The 18,492-nt window shown below is 47.1% G+C and overlaps 1 protein-coding gene across 6 annotated transcripts; it reads left to right on the top strand.

Annotated features, from left to right (window-relative positions):
- Positions 1-1,737: 1,737 nt before the first annotated feature.
- On the top strand, positions 1,738-16,709 carry LOC308629334 (circadian-associated transcriptional repressor-like). 6 transcript variants are annotated; one of them, XM_081257037.1, is made up of 10 exons: positions 1,738-2,294; positions 4,686-4,751; positions 5,944-6,027; positions 6,466-6,524; positions 6,941-7,051; positions 12,821-13,237; positions 13,405-13,480; positions 13,713-13,791; positions 13,926-14,028; positions 16,093-16,709. In XM_081257037.1, exons 1-10 carry the CDS (start codon positions 1,748-1,750, stop codon positions 16,618-16,620), a joined length of 2,070 nt encoding a protein of 689 aa, XP_081113163.1. In that variant the 5' UTR covers positions 1,738-1,747; the 3' UTR covers positions 16,621-16,709. The 6 variants fall into 6 exon arrangements, with proteins under 6 accessions (XP_081113163.1, XP_081113164.1, XP_081113168.1 ...); XM_081257038.1 differs by having other exon boundaries at positions 16,103-16,264; XM_081257039.1 differs by lacking the exon at positions 1,738-2,294 and adding an exon at positions 4,207-4,245.
- Positions 16,710-18,492: the final 1,783 nt, after the last annotated feature.

Below are 18,492 nucleotides of genomic sequence, written 5' to 3'. Positions count from 1 at the left end.
AAGACTCACCTTTCTGCCTCCTCCCAAGATAAATTTTTAAATGTTAAGAAGTGAGAATATATTTCCCCTCCATCCCACTCACCATTAAGTTCTTTTCTCTCTAACTCAGGCCCCTGTCCCCAACTCACCAGTCCCGATGTCAGTAGGTGACTCCCAACCACCAGGCCCAAAGCCCAGTACCGTCTCCTCTCACAGGCATCAAAGAACACAACTCCCCAAAAGGTATGGAGCAGGATAATGGCTGCTGTCAGAAAGGCTGCAGGGAGGGAGATGGGGATGAGATACATCCCTCATCTTCTCCCAGCCTCCTGAGATGTTGAGCCAAAGAAGTCTCCCAGGGAAGGCCAATAAATCAGATCAGGGTCAGGGATGAATGGGGCATGGAGGCAAGAAAGAAAGTGGATCTTACCTGAAGTCAAGAAGTAATAGGGTGAGTCTCCATGGATCCCAACCACACCTGGCCCAAGTGCATCGGCCAAAATATTGATAACAGAGAAGACACCACTGATGATACCGAAGGAAAGACCAGAAACTGGGGGGAGGGAGGGTTTCATCAATGTCAAAGATCACTATAGCCTTATTACAAGTGATCCCTCCCCATTCCCAGTCACAGTTCCCCCACACCTACCCTCCCTCCAGACCACCTCTCCTTGGAAGTCAGGTATGAAGAAAAACAAGAAGCCGCTTAGGACATGTGGACGTTTAGAGACTTCCCTGGGAGAGAGGAATGTCCAACTCCCTCCTCCAGTCCCTCTCCCTTGGCTCACCATAGGCCATCTGGCGGATGGAGATGGGTGATCTTCCGTCCTCACTCAGCGATGCTAACCCCTCATCTGCCTTCCTGGGGTGGGGTGGGTGGGATAGGGGAAACATGAGGGAGGGCAGGAATCGCCTTCCCCTCTAAATCTTCCCTTAGTACCTCCTCGTCCAAACCACCACCCAGGGCTGCCCCACTTATAGTTCAGTCCTCTGCCCTTCTCCCCTCCAGACCACCCCATCTTCTTACTTAAGCAGCTTGTAGTAGGCAAAGCGGAACACCTCCTGTAGAAGGACAGAGACTGCAGCACCAAAAATCAGGAGGCCATACTGGAGTCGGGCATCTGACCGGTCGGTCACATGGACCAAGATGAACCAGACCACAGAGGCCAAGAGCAAGGAGACCAGCCAGAAAAATGCCCTGAGGAAAGACAAAGGCAATCAGACAAGCAAGGGTAGGGGGCAACCAGGGAAATCAAAGAGGGGAAGCAACAAAGGCTGCAGCATAAAAAGTGGAAGTTAGACTTCCGGATTGTCCAGGGAGACAGGGAGGAGATAGGATAGGTGTCTCCACCAAGGGAGTTTGTAGGGATGTGAACGCAGGGAAAGGGTAAGAAATCTGATTAAAGAGTCTTCAGAGTGATGAGAGCCAGAGTGTAGGAGGACAGGAGGGCGAGGTATCCATTCCTGGATACTCCCTTAGGGCCGGCCGAGGTCAGCACAGCCCCCTTCCAAGTCTTCGCCTTGGGCCTCCTCGGACGTCGCAGGAGGAGTACAGGAGAAATCTGTGCGATCTCTGGAAGACGGAAACCAACTGCGGGAAAGGGCGAATCACCCAGATCCCTGACTCGACCCTCTCCAATCTTCACCTCCGACTTGTCTCCCCCTCTCAGGCTCCCAGGCTCGCCCCAGTTCCTCCAGCCCCTTTAGGATCTCTCTCTTCGGCGTCCTCCCGCGTCTCCCCAACCCCTTAACTCACCCGGCGACCAAGATGATGACGCGAAGCGGGTCTCCTGCCACAGTGATCAAGAAAAGCGCAAAGGCCGGGCCGAAAGCGACGAAAGTGCATCCGAAAAACACTGCGGCCCCCATGGCTGGGCAGCTGGGGGCGAGGTGGGGGCCCGGCCAAGAGAGGCGAAGGGATGAAGCACGCCAGCCAGGGAGTCCGCGTGGGGTGGCGACGCGACCCCGTGAGGGGCGCGGTGCAATGTCACCCCGGACCCCCGGGAAGGCGGGGACACCGAAACCCCAGATACAGGTCGGCGCGACTTCCTCTACGGTAGCCGAGGAGGGGACAAACCCCTGCCGCGGCCCCATGGCCACCTCCCATCTAATCCCCACCCCCTGGAGGCCAATGGAGAACCCGCGGGGGCGGAGCTGCGGAGGCGGGGGCGTGGCTTCACGACGTGCTGGGAGTTGTAGTCCTGCCTTCCTCATGGACCTCGGCCCTGGGAGTGGCTCCAGACGGTTAAACCAGTGGGCTGGGCCCGAGCCCAGTTTCCTGGGTTCGGTTCGACCTTGGTCGCTGTTCCCTTTCGGTATTTTATGGGACAGGGTGGTAGCAATCCTACGCTTCTTGAAGAGCTGTAGAGGGGGGAAGATCCTGTTGGAACCTAAAGGACAAATACAAAGAAAGCACAGGATAGAGGGTGCAGGGAGATAGGGACGGGTATTGTTCTTACTTGAATGAGAGGAAATGAGCTAGAGCTACTGCCTAAGAGATGAAGGTTACACTTAAAAGTAGGAGCTCTTTGAACAGGCTAGTATAGGAAGCATGAAATACAGTGTATCGCTAATGAAGCCTTCATCCGTAATGACAAGAGCATCAGAGGGAAGTAAAAGGAGCCTGGAGAGCAATGTTAGGAAGGTTAGAGGGGATTTTGAGTTAAAATCGGGAGTTAAAGTTGTTTGTAAAAAGCAATTCGAGCTATGGAGTTGGAAAATGACACCCCCCCACCCCTACCTCGCCAAGTTACTCAGTTCCTTTTATGTCATACTTCCTCCATTTATTTTCTGAAAATGAACCTCACTGGTGTCTTTTCCTCAGGCTGGGGGAAGGGAAGGCGCAGGGGATGCATATTAGAGCGAAAGAAAATTAAAGTATGAGAAGAGAGTATTGTATCCTCATTTGGATGCAGGTGGGGTTTGTCCTTAGGGAGGATGTTTAGGAAAAAGAGTACCAGCATGGGAAACTGAGGGAAACTGGAATATTGTTCTTGAGAGAGTAATCAAAGTACTCAAAAAAACAATAGAAATTCTTCAGAGAGAACCAGGCTTACCTTCCTTCCTCGAAATGATTTATGTCAATGTATAGATGTATATCCACATAAGAGTTTTACATTTTTTTCCAGGAAATTCTGGGAAGGAGCTGAAGGAATAGATTATATAGATGTACGTGAGAAGTCACCACGCAAATCCTCCCCCAATAAGGTTAAGAGGGTGGGAACATCCTGGCCAGTGCTCAAGACTCTATTGTCTTGCTTCTGAGCATAGCAAGCCAGAAGACATAGGGATAAGACAACTCTTCTCATCTCTCCTTTGAGCTGTTACCACAGCATTTGCTGACTTAAGAACTGGAATCAAACCTATCTTGTTCATTGGTAGTTCCACAGAGACTTGCATAGTGTCTGACTCATAGTAGATGTTGAATGAATGTTTATTAACTCCCTTAAAAAAAATACCTGCATTCTTTTCTTATTCCCTTGCCTCTGAACCCTGAATTGCCTATCAGACTAGGCCTAGCACACTGTGCCTAGCACATACGTTATGTTTGATGTTTCTAAATTGAATTGAATGAAAATGGGAAATATAAAAGCAGAGAGAAGGATAAGATGAACTCCACCCTGTAGGCTAGAATGAAGGGGACATACCAAGTGACTGAAAGTGGGAGAAGGGGTGTGGCATATACAGCAGGGAAAGAGACTACCTGCTTCCTCCCTTTTCCCATCCTGTGTGCAGAAAGTTGAGAAAGAGGTGAGGTGAGATCAGTACTTAGCAGAGAGGAAGTAACTAGTCTTAACTGAAAGTTGGGTTTGTTTTTTTTTTTTTAATCAGAAGCAATGCAGCAGGTGCTTGGAGAGTCAGACAATGATGTTGATATTGTTCCCATACTTCATAGTCCGAGACACGCAGAGAAGGGAGACTATTTTCAGTCCAGAAAAAAATGCTCATCCCTTCCTCAGAATATTTTTTTTTTTTTTTTTTTTTTTTTTTTTTTTTTCTGCGGTATGTGGGCCTCTCACTGTTGTGGCCTCTCCCGTTGCAGAGCACAGGCTCCGGATGCGCAGGCTCAGCGGCCATGGCTCACGGGCCCAGCCGCTCCGCGGCATATGGGATCCTCCCGGACCGGGGCACGAACCCGTATCCCCTGCATCGGCAGGCGGACTCTCAACCACTGCGCCACCAGGGAGGCCCCCTCAGAATATTTTGACAGTGAAGAAAGAGATTGTGATGAAGCCTCAGAGAGAAGGGCAGCTCTGGATAGTGATAGTAAGTTAGGGACAGAGAGAGGGAGGATGAGCTTTTTGTGAGGACTGGGAACAAGGAAGGAAAGTAGGGGAGAGGGGAAACTCCTTGGTAGGCTGGGGTTTTTGTTGTTGTTTGGTTTGGGTTTTTTGGGGTTTTTTGTGGGTTTGTTTGTTTGTTTTGTTTTTCTGGAAGTGGCAGCAGGAGGCCTGAATGGATCTAGTCTAGAGCCAGAGGGTCTCAATGAACATGTTTCCATCAAAGTTCACTTTGCCTATGTTGATCTGGGCAGCTGTGGCTGAGGACCGCACTGGTAGTAACTGATGGCCCAGTCAGTCAGCAAGTGGGCGGGGAATTCCCCCCCTGGGAGAAGGATTGCTGCAGCTCCTTCCCTGCTTTGGAGGAGGGCAGAAGGCGGGGTAAGTTTGGTGGGAAACGCTGTAATTTCCTTTTTTACTTTCAAGGCACTAGTGCAGAATCCAGAATGGATGTCCTCTTTGTAGCCATCCTTGCTGTTCCACTCATCCTGGGTAAGTACACGTCTCTCCCTGAGCTTTTGAGCCAGGTCTTCTACCATAAATGGGGTGGGAGAAAAGAAAATGAGGAGAGGGCGGGAGGTGCAGTTCAATAAGGAGTGATACCACTTTCTCAGCTGTGTTAGATGTCAGGGCAGAGGGGGAACCTGGAAATTAGGGCCAGGAAAAGGGGAGGAGAGCATAGTCCTGTCAAAGAAGAGACAGCTGACGGGGATGGAGCCCCAGCCATGGGGAGGTCCTAACAAGAGTGCACTCAGCTTGCCATCACCACAGAGTTGAACAAGATGAGAAGGACTAAAGTGAGAGTGGAGAGAGGTGGACTCTTTGAAGGTGGGGCAGTCTGAAACAAGCGAGGGAAGCCAGGGTATCTTCTTTCCCAGCGAGCTGGAGAAAAACTTTATATTAGTAAAGACACAGAAGGGGTGGCCTTTAGGATAGTGAGTACTGTCTGCCTTCAGGGACAAGGTCCCCAAAGTAGTTTGGCTCCTTCCCTCCTTTGTTCCCAGTCTGCCAGGTGCTCTCATTGTTTCCTTTTCCTCCAGACTCTGTGTCATTGCTTGGCGTTAAGAGAGAGCATTCAAGGAGCTTAGGGAAATATTTAGCAGGAGGCCTAGAATTCCTGACCCAATCAAGTCCAAGCCACATATTTTTAATCCTCAAAAGGAAGAAAAACTAATGCAGATGGATCATTTAGTCCAGCTGACTCATTTTAAGAAAGCGGATGTTAACTGGCTTGTTCAGAGATATTCTACTAGTTAGCGTTGAAACTGGAACTAAAGCCCAAGTCCAAAAGGCTGTGTGTGTGTGTTAGTTGTGGGAGACACTGATAATAGAACATCTCCCACAAATACAGTAGGTTTAGAGCATACTGAGGAGTGGATTTGGAGGTCTTAATTTCTGGTGTCCCTCTGCTTCCTACCTTTTTAAGGCTTAGTTTGGCTTACAGTGTGTGAAGGGACCCGTTTTCTCTTCTGGGAGTTCCCGGATTGAAAGGGCACAGTGTAACAGGTCTCATCAGAGTTATGGAGCCCAGAAGACTGAGAAAGGTTTAGAGGTACAGAGGCAGGGAGATAGTAGAGTGGAGGCAGAAGGAAAGGAAACTGATAGAGCTGAGGTCAATGTCAGGTGTCCTTCTATTGCTAAGGAGTTCCAGATGCCCCCTGACCTCTAGTCCTTGTCCCCCTAGGACAAGAATATGAGGATGAAGAAGGACTGGAAGAGGATGACTATTATCAGGTGGTCTATTATTACACAGTCACCCCCAACTATGGTGAGTATGTATAAGGTTCTGACCCTTCGCAGGATGGTGAGAGGTTTGGGTGGTGCTCAGTTCTGACACTTTGACTTTTCCTTTACAATGGTATAACTAGGTCAGAGAGAAATGTGGCTATGAGCAAAGACTATCAAGCTCATGATGTTATGTCTCCAACTAGTGATTTTCAATCCTTTAGAAATTGATTGAAACAACGTGAAATTTTTCAAATTTGTACATGATTTTAGACACCAGATTAAAAATATAAATGCATACACATTCACAAACATTTTAACATCAAAAGTTCATTAGAATTAAAAAAAAAAAGTTCATTAGAATTATACCAGTAAATTTTACAACTTGAGCAAATTGAAGTATTCTGAACAATTTCTTTCTCTTCTCATTTCCAGATCTAGTGCTACCTTTGTTACTACTAATTTTTTTCCTCCTCCCCAGATGACTTTGGTGCAGACTTCACTGTTGATTACTCTATGTTTGAGTCAGAGAACAAGCTGGTGAGTGATATCTACATGACCCTCTAGGAGGATCAGGATAGGTAACAGTTAAAAAGAAACTGGGCATTGTTGAAATGTAAATGATGAACAGGAATAAAAATTAGTTAGGTGAACTGAAACTAGGTAGTGAGCCCAAAACAAATTTGTTAACCAAAGCTGGGGATGAAGCCAGAATGCAGTAGGTTTGCTAAGACACTGAAAGGGAGGAACAATCCTTGAGTCAAGGGAAATGGTGAACGGGATTGTACATAATCCATGCAAACATGAAGTAGGGAAGATCCCTGAGTTTAAATCTTGGGGGATGGGGAGGGGGGAGAAGAGGTGGTGAAGGAGAAAAGAACTCTAAATAGAAAATCTATGAGGATGTTGGATGGAGGCAGTAATAACTCTGTGTTTCCTAATCCTACTGAGGGCAGAACAAGTTGGATAAGGAGGTAAATGAAGCAGTAGAGACTACCATAAGTCGTGAAACAGACCCTGCAGACCATCAGAAGCCTGTAACAGAGAAACCAGTGACAATGGAACCAGTGAGTGGATTGGGGATAAGGGGGGGAGGGAGACAGACAACTCTTACCCTGGATGGATCCCAGGGCTGGTGATGTGCAGCAGAGGGAGGGTTTGGTGGATGGGGGAGCCAAATAACTAGTACTACAATGCAGGTGTTCATCTCAGCTTGGCCATCATCTCTTTCACTGAGATTTAATACTAACCCATATACAGAACACTGGGAAGATTTGGTGCAGTTAAATTTCAGTTGAATAGTATTTAATGTGTAAGTAACCTATGCCTAAAGCTGCTGGTGATGCTGATGATGATGAAAAAGAAATCTGTGATGTTGTTAGTGTCCTCAAAGTATTCATAAAACTCAAGTTTACACTTATGAAACATTTAAAACAAAATGAAAAGATTTGTAACAATGTTAAATTGCATATACATTTGACAGCATATGACAAACAAGTACTTTAGGCTGTGGAAGGAGAGACACTAGCACAGGCTGAAGTTGTCTGGAAGGCTTTTAGGAGGTAATTATGCTTGAAATACACTTTGAAGAATAGGTGAGCTTTTGATTGGCAGGAAGTTATGAAAGGATGAAAGCAATTAGGGGGAAGAATAGTTATCCCAAGAGTGAAAGAGCTGCATAGACAAGGGGGATGGAACCAGCAGGGTATATTTAGTGGATGGAGTATGACTGAAGGAGAGGGTATATGGAAAGGAACAGTGGGAAATTAAGAAATAAAATTTACAATGCTCCAAATATTTGCTTGGTAATCTCACATATGGGAAGATAGGGCCAAATTACAGAGTCTGAAGTATCAGGAAAGGTTCAGACTTATAAGCAATAGGGAGCCTAGTAAGTTCTTCAGTGTGGTAAACACACAGTGAAAGTGGTATTTTCGAAAAATGATTTACCTGGTTGTATGAAGGATGCAGTGGAGTGGAGAGAGACTCATGAGATTTGCATCAGTCCAGAAACAATCCATTAAAGGTCTGGACTAGGGAAGTGGCATTTTGAATGGAGAGGAGAAAAATAAGAAACATTTTGAAGAAAATGCCTTGCTCCAGTGATAATTTCATATGGGCAATAAATGAGGAGAGAGTTAAAATAACTTAAAAGTTTTAAACATGGATATCTGGGAAAATGGTTGACCAGAATGGGAACTGTGGGAGATTAGAGTGATTTAGGAGTGAAGTTATAAATTTGGTATTTGCCAAGCTGAATTTATAGTGACAGCACCATGAGGGTGTCGTAAAGGTAGCTGAATTAAGTCAGTGCTACAGTTCTAAGTGCAAAGTCACAGTTACAAAAGTAGAGCTCATTAGAGCCAGTACACACAGAAGACCAAAAGGCCAATGACTGTGCCGGTAGTTAGTAGAAGAGGAATCAACAAAGGAAATGGAGACAAGCTGATTGGAGAGGTAGGCAGATAGCCAGATTTGTATTTTAAAGCCTAGAAGAGAAAGCTTAATACAATCAATCAAAAGCTCCCAAGAGGCCAAGGAGAAGGAGGTGATTGATAATCACAGAGAAAGCAGTTTTAATTGAGTGGATGTAGCAAAAGCTAGATTTTGTGGAGTTAGAGCGGGAATACATTGTGAGGAAGTGGAGGGAGAGGATAGACCGACCATCTGAGAAATCTGGTAATGCAAAAAGAGAAGCAACAGCTAGAAAGGGCAACAGGATCAAAGTGCAGTCTGAATATAGTTGAACACAGATGGGAAGAATTAGTAGAAATGGAAAGCTGATGCTTGACAAAGACAGATAAATATTTTCAAGTGTATAGTAGGCTCCCTTTAGATTGTAAACTCCGTGAGGACAGAACCACTGTCTTAATTATATTTATGTCCCCCCTATGGCACCTAGCACAGTGACTAGCATAGTGTCATGCACATAGCTTAAAAAACAAAACAAAAAACATCTCATTGAATTGAGTCAGGTCTCCCAGGTATGGTCAGGAATGGCTGAAAGGCACAGAGGAAAGGACTTCTTATAGTGATGGGGAGGAGGGCTGGATCTTTCTCTAAGCTCAGAGGAAAGAAGATAGAGATTGGTGTAAAGAGATGGCTATCCTTCCAGAGTGGGAGGTGGGCAGTAGGAAGGGTGACACTAGCCTACTATGAGGGGATGTCTGTATTTTAGCAGAGTCCAGATCTGAACAATGCTGTATCCAGTCTGCAGAGTCCTGGTGCACTCCTCCTGTCCTGGGCCCTCGTTCAGGGGGGGATGTATTTCATGTAGAAGGTGAGAGTGCAGCCACTGGCCTTGGGGGAGTCTGTGAAGCAATTTTACCAGTATCTCTGGCTAGTGTTTCCAGCCTGGTCAATTCTCTCTGAGCTGCTTAAAGAGGGATCACATATAGAAAAATCTTATCTAACTTTAAGGAGGTTTAGGAGATGTTGAGGCAAAGGCCTTTGTCATAAGAGTCATTACTTTTTCTTAACTGGGAGGATTTCAGGACCTCCTAGAGCAGAAGCAGGTGGAATGGAGAAGAAACTTCTCCAAGTTTCCAGTCTGCCTTGAGGAATCAAAGCTGGTTCCAGCCTGGCCTGGTTTAAGGCTCTTCAGGTGCTAGAGGGGGAAATGGGAGGGGCCCTACAACCTGGCAGAGTCAAGAGGCAGAAGTGGGGGTGGTTCCCTAATGTAGGGGAGAGATGGTGGAAAGGGGGAAGGAAGAGAAACCTGTATTATAGGGAAGGAATTTAAGTTGGTAATCTAAATAACTATGGGCATGAAGGGGTTTAGCAGAAGGAAGGAGTAAAGAGGGGAGGGGGACACATCTAGTGGATGTCATGGGGAAATCTAGCTCAAAATAAGAAATCTGGGGGGTTTCCATAGAGGTGGGAGGGGCTTCCTGAGTCCCCTGACCCTGTTTTTTTGTTTTTCCCTTTCTTCGTTTTTTTTTTTTTTTTTTTAGGAGAGGGAAGGCTGCTACGACTCATTGGATGGGGAGTTGGGAAGAGGAAAGTGGAAGATTAAATAAATAAATGAAGTAATCTGGTTACTCTCTACTCTTTTATGAGGGTCAGTTCTAAAGCTGCAACACTGAAGAGAGCACCAGGATATAGGTGTGGGAAGGGTAGATTAGAAAGGGAGTTAGGCGACAGTAGAGTTAGAGGGAATTTTTAGGGCTGTGAAAAAATAAACCCTGAAATTTTGGGAAGAATGGAGAAAAACACCCACAAACAACAGGTTTATTCACAGCCTATAATTCCCTCTAATTCTACTGTTTTGCTTTATCATATATGGTGTTGAGACAGTATGTTTGGAGAAAGAAAGTTGAAGTTGAAGTGGAACCCTTTTTTCCTTTTTATAAAATAAGCACATTGTTAAACATATGTAAAATATCAAAAACTACTTAGAATAGATTTTAAAAATTCACACCCTCCTCCCCTTATCTCCCCCCTCCAGCCCCTAACTATGTACCTTTTCAGTTAGTAATTAAGGCATTCGGGGACAAACTGTTTTTTTCTTTTTATAAATTTATTTATTTATTTTTGGCTGCTTTGGGTCTTTGTTGCTGCAGGCTTTCTCTAGTTGCGGCGAGTGGGGGCTATTCTTGGTTGCGGTGCGCGGGCTTCTCATAGCGGTGGCTTCTCTTGTGGTGGTGCACGGGCTCTAGACGCGTGGCCTTCAGTAGTTGTGGCTTGCGGGCTCTAGAGTGCAGGCTCAATAGTTGTGGCACATGGGCTTAGTTGCTCCGCAGCACGTGGGATCTTCCACGACCAGGGCTCGAATCTGTGTCCCCTGAATCGGCAGGCGGATTCTTAACCACTGCGTCACCAGGGAAGCCCAGGGACAAACTTTAAAAAGAAAAACAATTTTTTTCCTTTTATCCTTCGACCCTAATAAGAACTGGGCTGCCCCCTTGCGGCCTCTTCGATGTTATAGCTTCAATCAGCCCACAGTCCCTGGGTCCTGTCCCCTTCTCTCCACTGTGCTCTCAATACTGCAAGGGGGAGTTCCCCGGTGGCTTAGTGGTTAGCACTACGGGCTTTCGCTGCGGTCACCCGGATTCAATTCCTGGTTGGGGAACTGAGATCCCGCAAGCCTCCCGACACAGCAAAAGAAAACAAACAAACAACAAAACAAAGCACTGCAAGGGCCAGTGAATAGTAAACTCCGGACTTGCCACCCTCCGTCCTTCAAATCTTCTCCAGAGGACAAATGAAGAAACTGAAGCTGGACAAGTACATAATCTAGGAGATAGAGACCTACCCACTCTCCTTTTCTTGTGCTAAGAAACACAGAACTAAGGGCGCAGGGCCCGGGGAACCGGGGTAGAAAAGTCAGGAGCAACCCAGCGGGGCTTTGACCTCTGGAGTCGTGGGGAACCGGGGTAGAAAAGTCAGGAGCAACCCAGCGGGGCTTTGACCTCTGGAGTCGTGGCGGGCTGGCATCTGAGCTGGTAACGTGCGTGGCGGGTTACATAAGGAAAGGGCTGGTGGAGCCGCCCCAGCGGGAGCCGGGGAAAGGACGCGGTGTTCTGGCAGCAATCCCCACCCTCCTCACCCAGCAGGGCAGGAGGCACCCAACTTGTAGGAGGAGGAGGAGGGGAGGGTGAAACAGAGACCGGGGAGTCACGAGAGCTGGGCCGCCGAGAGGGGGAGAGTATACATAGTGGCACACATCCATTCTCTCACACACGTTGCAGACGCAAGTCGCTGATCGTTTCCACGTGCTGCACTCGTGAGCTGAGGCGCTGAAAGAGGAGGCAGAGGGGTCGGTTCCCAAGGAAGAGCCAAGAGTCCCACATCTCAAGGCTCACCCCTTAGATCACACAACCAGTCTGCACACTCCAGCTGCGCGGCTCCGGCACACCACCATCCTATTTAAAGCCACAGGCTCCGCCCTTTTCCTCCCCTCCCTTCTTTTCCACTCTTTTTCCATCCTCCTCCTTCTCTCATCACCGGGTCCTCCTCACTAGCCGCATGTAGGGGCGGAGCACGGAATGCTTACCTCCAACCAATCGTCACCTGACTGCCTCTTTATTGGCCGAGCCCCTGTATGCTGTAGCAAATGGAAGGTGAACTTCAGTAACGAGAGTCACGTGCCACCGGCTAGACAACCAATGAGGGTGCGAGGTCTGTGTACGCCGGGGGAAGGCACGTGCGGAGCTGCACGTGTCTGGGAGGGGGAAGGGGCGGGACCCAGTGGGAGGGAGGTGGAGGTGGGTAGCCCTGACCCGACAGTCGGAGTAGGAGCTGGAGAAAGCCTGGGCTGAGCCGACCGACACAGGTGAGGAGACTCAGGTCAGGGAGCGATCCGCGCAGGAGAATCAGACCCGGTGGGAGTGGGCTTAGGGACCCAACGCGGATATTGGTATTGCGAGGGATCGCATCACGTGGCAGGCGCGACTGGAGATGGTCCGGCGCAGGGATCCTGATCAGAAAGCTTGGCAAGAGGAGGGAGTTTGCTGCCGGGTCCCTAGGTGGGTTCGGGTGCCGCAGATTTCCGGCTTGCCGGTGGCGTGGTCTCAGGTAGAGAGGCTCGCTGCGGGGTCAGGATGAGACCAGAAGAGGTGAACCGGGGAAAGGTGTCAAATCATTATATTTACTCTGAACTGAGGGGAAAGAGTCTGTGTCAGGATAAGAGCTGCTCTGCGGAGGCCAGAGAGGCAATCCAGGTTCTTAATGGAGGAGGGGAGGCGGGGAAGATGACTTTTAAAATTGTCCCTGAGACAGGTAATATTGGGGAGGGAGAGAAGAGATATTATGATAGCAGACAGTACACCCTAGTCTCCCAGTCCATTTCCTAATACTCAGATTCTGGTTTCAAACTCCCTCGCTTTGCTCTTCAGTTGCAGGTCCCGATGTTTGGGTACTCCGGGAGCTGCTCTCCAGCCCCTACCTCTGAACCCATGGATTCTCCATCTAGCGTTTCTTCCTACTCTCTTTATTCCTCTTTTTCCACCTCCCCAGTGAACAGTGACTCTGGCTTCCCCTCGGATAGTGAGAGGGAGGACAAGTGGGCCCATGGCCCCAGGCCAGACACTGTTGGTCAGAGGGGAGGTTCTCGGCCCAGCCCTGGTCCTATCCGCTGCAGGCAACGACCCAAGGTTTCCAGTAAGCAACCTACAGCATCTCACTCGGAACAGCGGGGCTTGGCTTCTTCTATGTCAGGATCTGGGGTCAAAAGATCAAGAGGTGGTGAATTGGAGACCAGTCTAAACATCCAGGGTTGTACCACAGAAGGAGACCTGCTCTTTGCTCAAAAGGTAAGAGAAAGCTGGGGAAAGGAGATACGACCAAGTGGTTTAGCACCCAGTTGGTTGGTAAGGACCCCATGAGGATAGTATTGGCTCTCAGATTGGGAGATGGAAGAATAAGTACTGGTGTGGGCAGTTCTTGGTCTTCTCATACCCTTTGTCCCGTTTTTCTACAGTGTAAAGAGCTCCGAGGATTCATACCCCCTCTCACAGACCTACTGAATGGACTGAAGATGGGTCGATTTGAGAGAGGTAGTTATCTGATTACTTGCATTCATTTGAGCTACATTCATCTCTCTGTCTCTCAAAATATGTTTTGAATGTGTATTTCTCTTAAGTCTTTGTTTGGGGCCTGGAATGATTCGCTTTTTCTCCTGTGACAATTTCTTTAGGTGAATCCATTTTAACCCCTTCTGTCTTTTCTTTACCTGATTAAATTCTTGAATCTCAATCCTTGAGCTCTCTTTCTCTTTCCTGACCCCAGGATTGAGCAGTTTCCAGCAGAGCGTGGCAATGGACAGGATCCAGCGTATAGTAGGTGTTTTGCAGAAGCCACAGATGGGGTAAGTCCCCTTGATTCTTTCCTCAGTACTTCATAAAAAAGGAGCTCTTTCCTCAGTACTTCATAAAAGAGGAGCTATCTCCAGTCCTGTCCTGTTGCTTTTTTCACACCTAATGGCTTTTTTTCCCCCCACAGAGAGCGTTATCTAGGAACCCTGCTACAGGTAGAAGGAATGTTAAAGACTTGGTTTCCTCATATAGCTGCCCAGAAGTCATCACTGCATAGTCAGCTGACCAAGGTGAGAACTTATAAACCTGAGGAAAAGGTGGGGAAATAACCAAAGAAATGAAGGGCACATGCAGAAATGGGCTCCCTCTTCCATTTTCTTTTGGATCTTTTCATCTTTTCAACAAGTTTTCTTTTCCGGGAAGGGAATGCCTAAGCTTCCTTCATTGTCTTGATTTCTAGGTGTTTTGGGGTTCTATTTTGTTTGGATCATTTCAAGGAACTCCATGGAATTTAGCCCTGTTCCTCATGTTGTAGCTTATCTGCTTTTTGCATAGATACAGAATGCTTTTTACCTGGCCAAATGAATCATGCAGGAAGATTCCTCAGCTTCTCTCTGCAAATCTTTTCTCTTCTGCTGCCCCTAAACCCCTTTCCCTCTCCCTCTTTTTACTCCTTCCCAAGTACCCTTGTATCCCTCTGGAAGCATGGGTTTTGAGGACTGGTCACAAGAAGTACATCACTGGGAGGGGTGAAGGCACCCATGGGGTACCCATAAGGAGAGTGTTGCAAAGATTCTTTTTTTATTATTATTTTTTTATTTATTTTGGCTGTGTTGGGTCTTCGTTGCTGCGCGCGGGCTTTCTCTAGTTGCGGTGAGCGGATGCCAGTCTTCGTTGTGGTGCGCGGGCTTCTCTTGTTGTGGAGCACGGGCTCTAGGCGCACAGGCTTCAGTTATTGTGGCACGCGGACTCAGTAGTTGTGGTGCACGGGCTTAGTTGCTCCGCTGCATGTGGGATCTTCCCAGACCCATGTCCCCTGCCTTGGAAGGCGGATTCTTAACCACTGTACCACCAGGGAAGTCCCTGAAAAGATTCTTAGATCTAGTGTGGAATGACCTATTTTCTGTGCCTTCAAATAATAGAGTATGTAGGGGGCACTCAAATGATAGGGAGAGAAAAGTCTCCTGTAGCTAATGGACAGTTCTTGTTTTCAACTGCTGTGGGAATAATTGATTTAAAAATAAGCAGGAGGGGACTTCCCTGGTGGCACAGTGGTTAAGAATCTGCCTGCTAACCCAGGGGACACGGGTTTGAGCCGTGGTCTGGGAAGATCCCACATGCCACGGAGCAATTAAGCCGTGCGCCACAACTACTGAGCCTGCACTCTAGAGCCCACAAGCCACAACTGCTGAGCCCACGTGCCACAACTACTGAAGCCCGTGTGCCTGGAGCCCGTGCACCGCAACGAAGAGTAGCCCCTGCTCACCACTACTAGAGAAAGCCCGCGCAGCAACAAAGACCCAACGCAGCCAAAAATAAACAAATAAATAAATTAAATAAAATAAAAAACAGGAGGGGGACTTCCCTGGTGGTGCAGTGGCTAAGAATCTGCCTGCCAGTGCAGGGGGCATGAGTTCGAGCCCTGGTCCGGGAAGATCCCACATGCTGCAGAGCCACTAAGCCCCTGTGCCACAACCACTTACTGAGCCTAAGTGCCACAGCTACTGAAGCCTGTGCGCCTAGAGCCCATGCTTCGCAACAAGGGAATCCACCACAATGAGTAGCCCGTGCACCACAACAAAGAGTAGCCCCTGCATGCCGCAACTAGAGAAAGCCCATGCACGCACAGCAACGAACACCCAAGGCAGCCAAAAAAATAAATAAATAAAATAAATTTATTTTAAAAATTAAAAAATAAATACATAAACATAAGCAGGAGGATCTTGCCTGCATATTAATCTACACTTTTTAAGGAATTCAACATAGGAAATTAGAACTTAAAATACAGAAATTGGGAAATGATGATTCCAGTTAAAAATAGACTTTTTAGAAGTTCTAAAATAAATTAGTTTATAAATAGTGAGAATCTATGGGACTGTTTGTTTTATTTTGTATACATGTGAATAGCCAGCGCCTATATAGTGTGTGGTACAAGAATTTGTTAAATAAATGAAAGTACAGTTTGGTTACTAAAGCTTTTACTTAATCATGGCCTGACAGGAAATTATCTATTGCATAAAACAAGGTATGTTAGCATTACAGAGTTCCCAAGGAAAGCAAATGTTTAAGCAACCAGGTGAAGTTAATCTGAAAGCTTTCTCACATAATTTTTTCTCTTTTCTCCCCGTCCCTAGCATTCTCCAGGCCACCACAGTTATCCAGCTGCTTCCTCTCCTGCACTTTCTGTGGAAAAGATGGACCAGACACAGCTAGGACAGCTAATATTGAAACCAAAGCAGCCTTGGCACCTCACTGAATGGCCAGCTATGAACCTCACTTGGATCCACACTACTCCAATTTGCAATCCCCCTCTCAGTTCCCCAGGTACCATCTCCTTTAGCCATGGTCCTTTAGGCACTGGAACCAGCATTGGTGTCATCCTTTTCCTCCAGCATGGAGTACAGCCCTTCACCCACTCAGCCCCAACCACTCCAGTTCCATCTACTACTACAGCATCTCCTGTCATCCCTGGTGATCCTAAGAAACTATCTGGAGAGGGGCCTTGTTGCCACAATTTGCCAGTAACTCTGCCATCAGACTGGAGCCGTACCCCATCCCCTCCTGGTCTACCCACCATGACCAGAGAGATGACCATGGGAGACCTAGAACAGATGAGAAGCCATCCTTCTGTTGCTCCTGATGTCCATCCTCTCAATCCCTAATGCAGGACTTGAGACTGTAGTTTCTAATTTGTGTAAATATATGTCTCTCTATATACTTTTTTAACTGTTAATGTGTGAATTTGTGTTGAGGGAAGAGAAATCCTTTCTGATTAAATAAATTTTATACCTAAACAGTTTGCTGACTGGGGGAAATTGAAACCTTCTGCCTCGAATACCAATATTTATCCTCTGAGCTGCAAGAAAGAAAGGGGATGGGAATGTTTGTGAACCCGAGCTCCACCAAATTAGAAGTCTGGATGGGACAATATACGTCCTGCGGGAGAGGAAAAGGGACTCTCTGCTGCTATCTTCCTAGGGAACACCCTTGGGACAGTTACAGGGTTCAGAGTTGGGTTGTTTTTTCATTCAGGCTCAGAGACTAGTACCTTTCTGTTTGTGTCTCTCACTCTTGTAACCTTCCAGCTGGCCCAGACTAGCAGGTTCTACTGCTCTGGGGTAGCTCTTTGCCTTGTTGGGAGCTGTTGATGCTTGTGGCTAAATGCATATGTAATCTACTGCTGCCAGAGGAGGGACACAAAAGCCCGAACAGCCACTGTGGTTGCCAGTTTTGAAGAGGAAGCGGTGCCCCAGAACTGTCAGAATGGGAAGTCCCCTCAGATGCTGGGCCTCCTTCTTCAAAAAACTGCAGCTGCTAAATGTATGCTACCCAGTGTCATCAAAGGGCAAAACTGAAGTCTGTGAATTTACCTATGTCTACCCTTCTCCACGTATTACTCTTTCTGATTTGTCACAGTTTCCATCAAAACCATGTCCTCTCCCAGCCTTGGCAATGTTTCAGGCTACTTAGTCATTTTAGTTATTGCACATTGGCTACTTAGCATATTTCTCATAGCTGGTTATACATCTTTCACCTGTTTCTCAAGTCCTCTGTTCTCAGTGAATTATTGTCTCATTTTATTTCAGACAACATGCCCTCCCCTTAAGGCAAACTTCTCCAGTTGTGCTTTTGATTACCTTGCACCTCTGGAACTTTTGCTGAGTCACTTATGCCCTCTTTACCTTGTAACTTCCATTTGTTATGAATTATTTATTCTTTCTTTTTCCTACAAGTAATAATCATTCCTCCTGCAAGTATGATCAGGTACCCCCTTCTTGAAAATATCTCTCGAGGGACTTCCCTGGTGGCACAGTGGTTAAGAATCCACCTGCCAATACAGGGGACATGGGTTCGATCCCTGGCCCAGGAAGATCCCATATGCCATGGAGCAACCAAGCCCATGCACCATAACTACTGAGCCTGCGCTCTAGAGTCTGTGAGCCACAACTACTGAAGCCCACACTCCTAGAGCCCGTGCTCTGCAATAAGAAAAGCCAATGCAATGAGAAGCCTGCGCACCAAAATGAAGAGTAGCCCCCATTCGTGCAACGTAGCCAAAAATAAATAAATAAATTTTTAAATAACTTTAAAAAAAAGAAAATATCTCTTGAGCCCAATTGCCCTCTTTCTCATCTTTTCTCTATAATTCTTGACAGAGTAGTCTAGGGACTTACCTGGCAGTCAGTGGTTAAGACTCTCTGCTTCCACTGTAGTGGGCATGGGTTTGATCCCTGGTCAGGGAACTAAGATCCCCCATGCCATGCAGTGCAGCCAAAAAATTAAAAAACAAAAATGAACAAACAACCGCCCCACCAAAAAAAGAGAAGTCTAATCATACTCTTTCTGACTCCTTTCCACCACTCAGTCCTTAAATTCTTGCAGCTGCAGCGTAGCATCCACTGCTCTCACTCTACTGCACCTTCTTAAGTCACTAAGAAGATCTTACAGAATTAGAGTATTATAATGTAGCTTCCATCCAGTCAATAGCTAGATCCAGGGGCTTTTACAAAGCCTAGGTAGTCCATGCTCTCGGT

The sequence above is a fragment of the Mesoplodon bidens genome, assembly GCF_964165515.1.
Source record: "Mesoplodon bidens genome assembly, chromosome: 2".
Lineage (NCBI taxonomy): Eukaryota > Metazoa > Chordata > Mammalia > Artiodactyla > Ziphiidae > Mesoplodon > Mesoplodon bidens.
Note: the sequence above shows the minus strand (reverse complement) of the source record. Positions and strands in the feature narration are given on the sequence as shown.

What these genes read in the sequence shown, in the direction of transcription:
- LOC308629334 (XM_081257037.1), top strand. Translation starts at nt 1,748, where the DNA reads ATGATGACGCGAAGCGGGTCTCCTGCCACAGTGATCAAGAAAAGCGCA. An exon ending in TGCTGTTCCACTCATCCTGG is followed by an intron (nt 4,752 to 5,943) that starts GTAAGTACACGT and finishes TTGTCCCCCTAG; the next exon opens with GACAAGAATATGAGGATGAA. An exon ending in TTGAGTCAGAGAACAAGCTG is followed by an intron (nt 6,525 to 6,940) that starts GTGAGTGATATC and finishes TACTGAGGGCAG; the next exon opens with AACAAGTTGGATAAGGAGGT.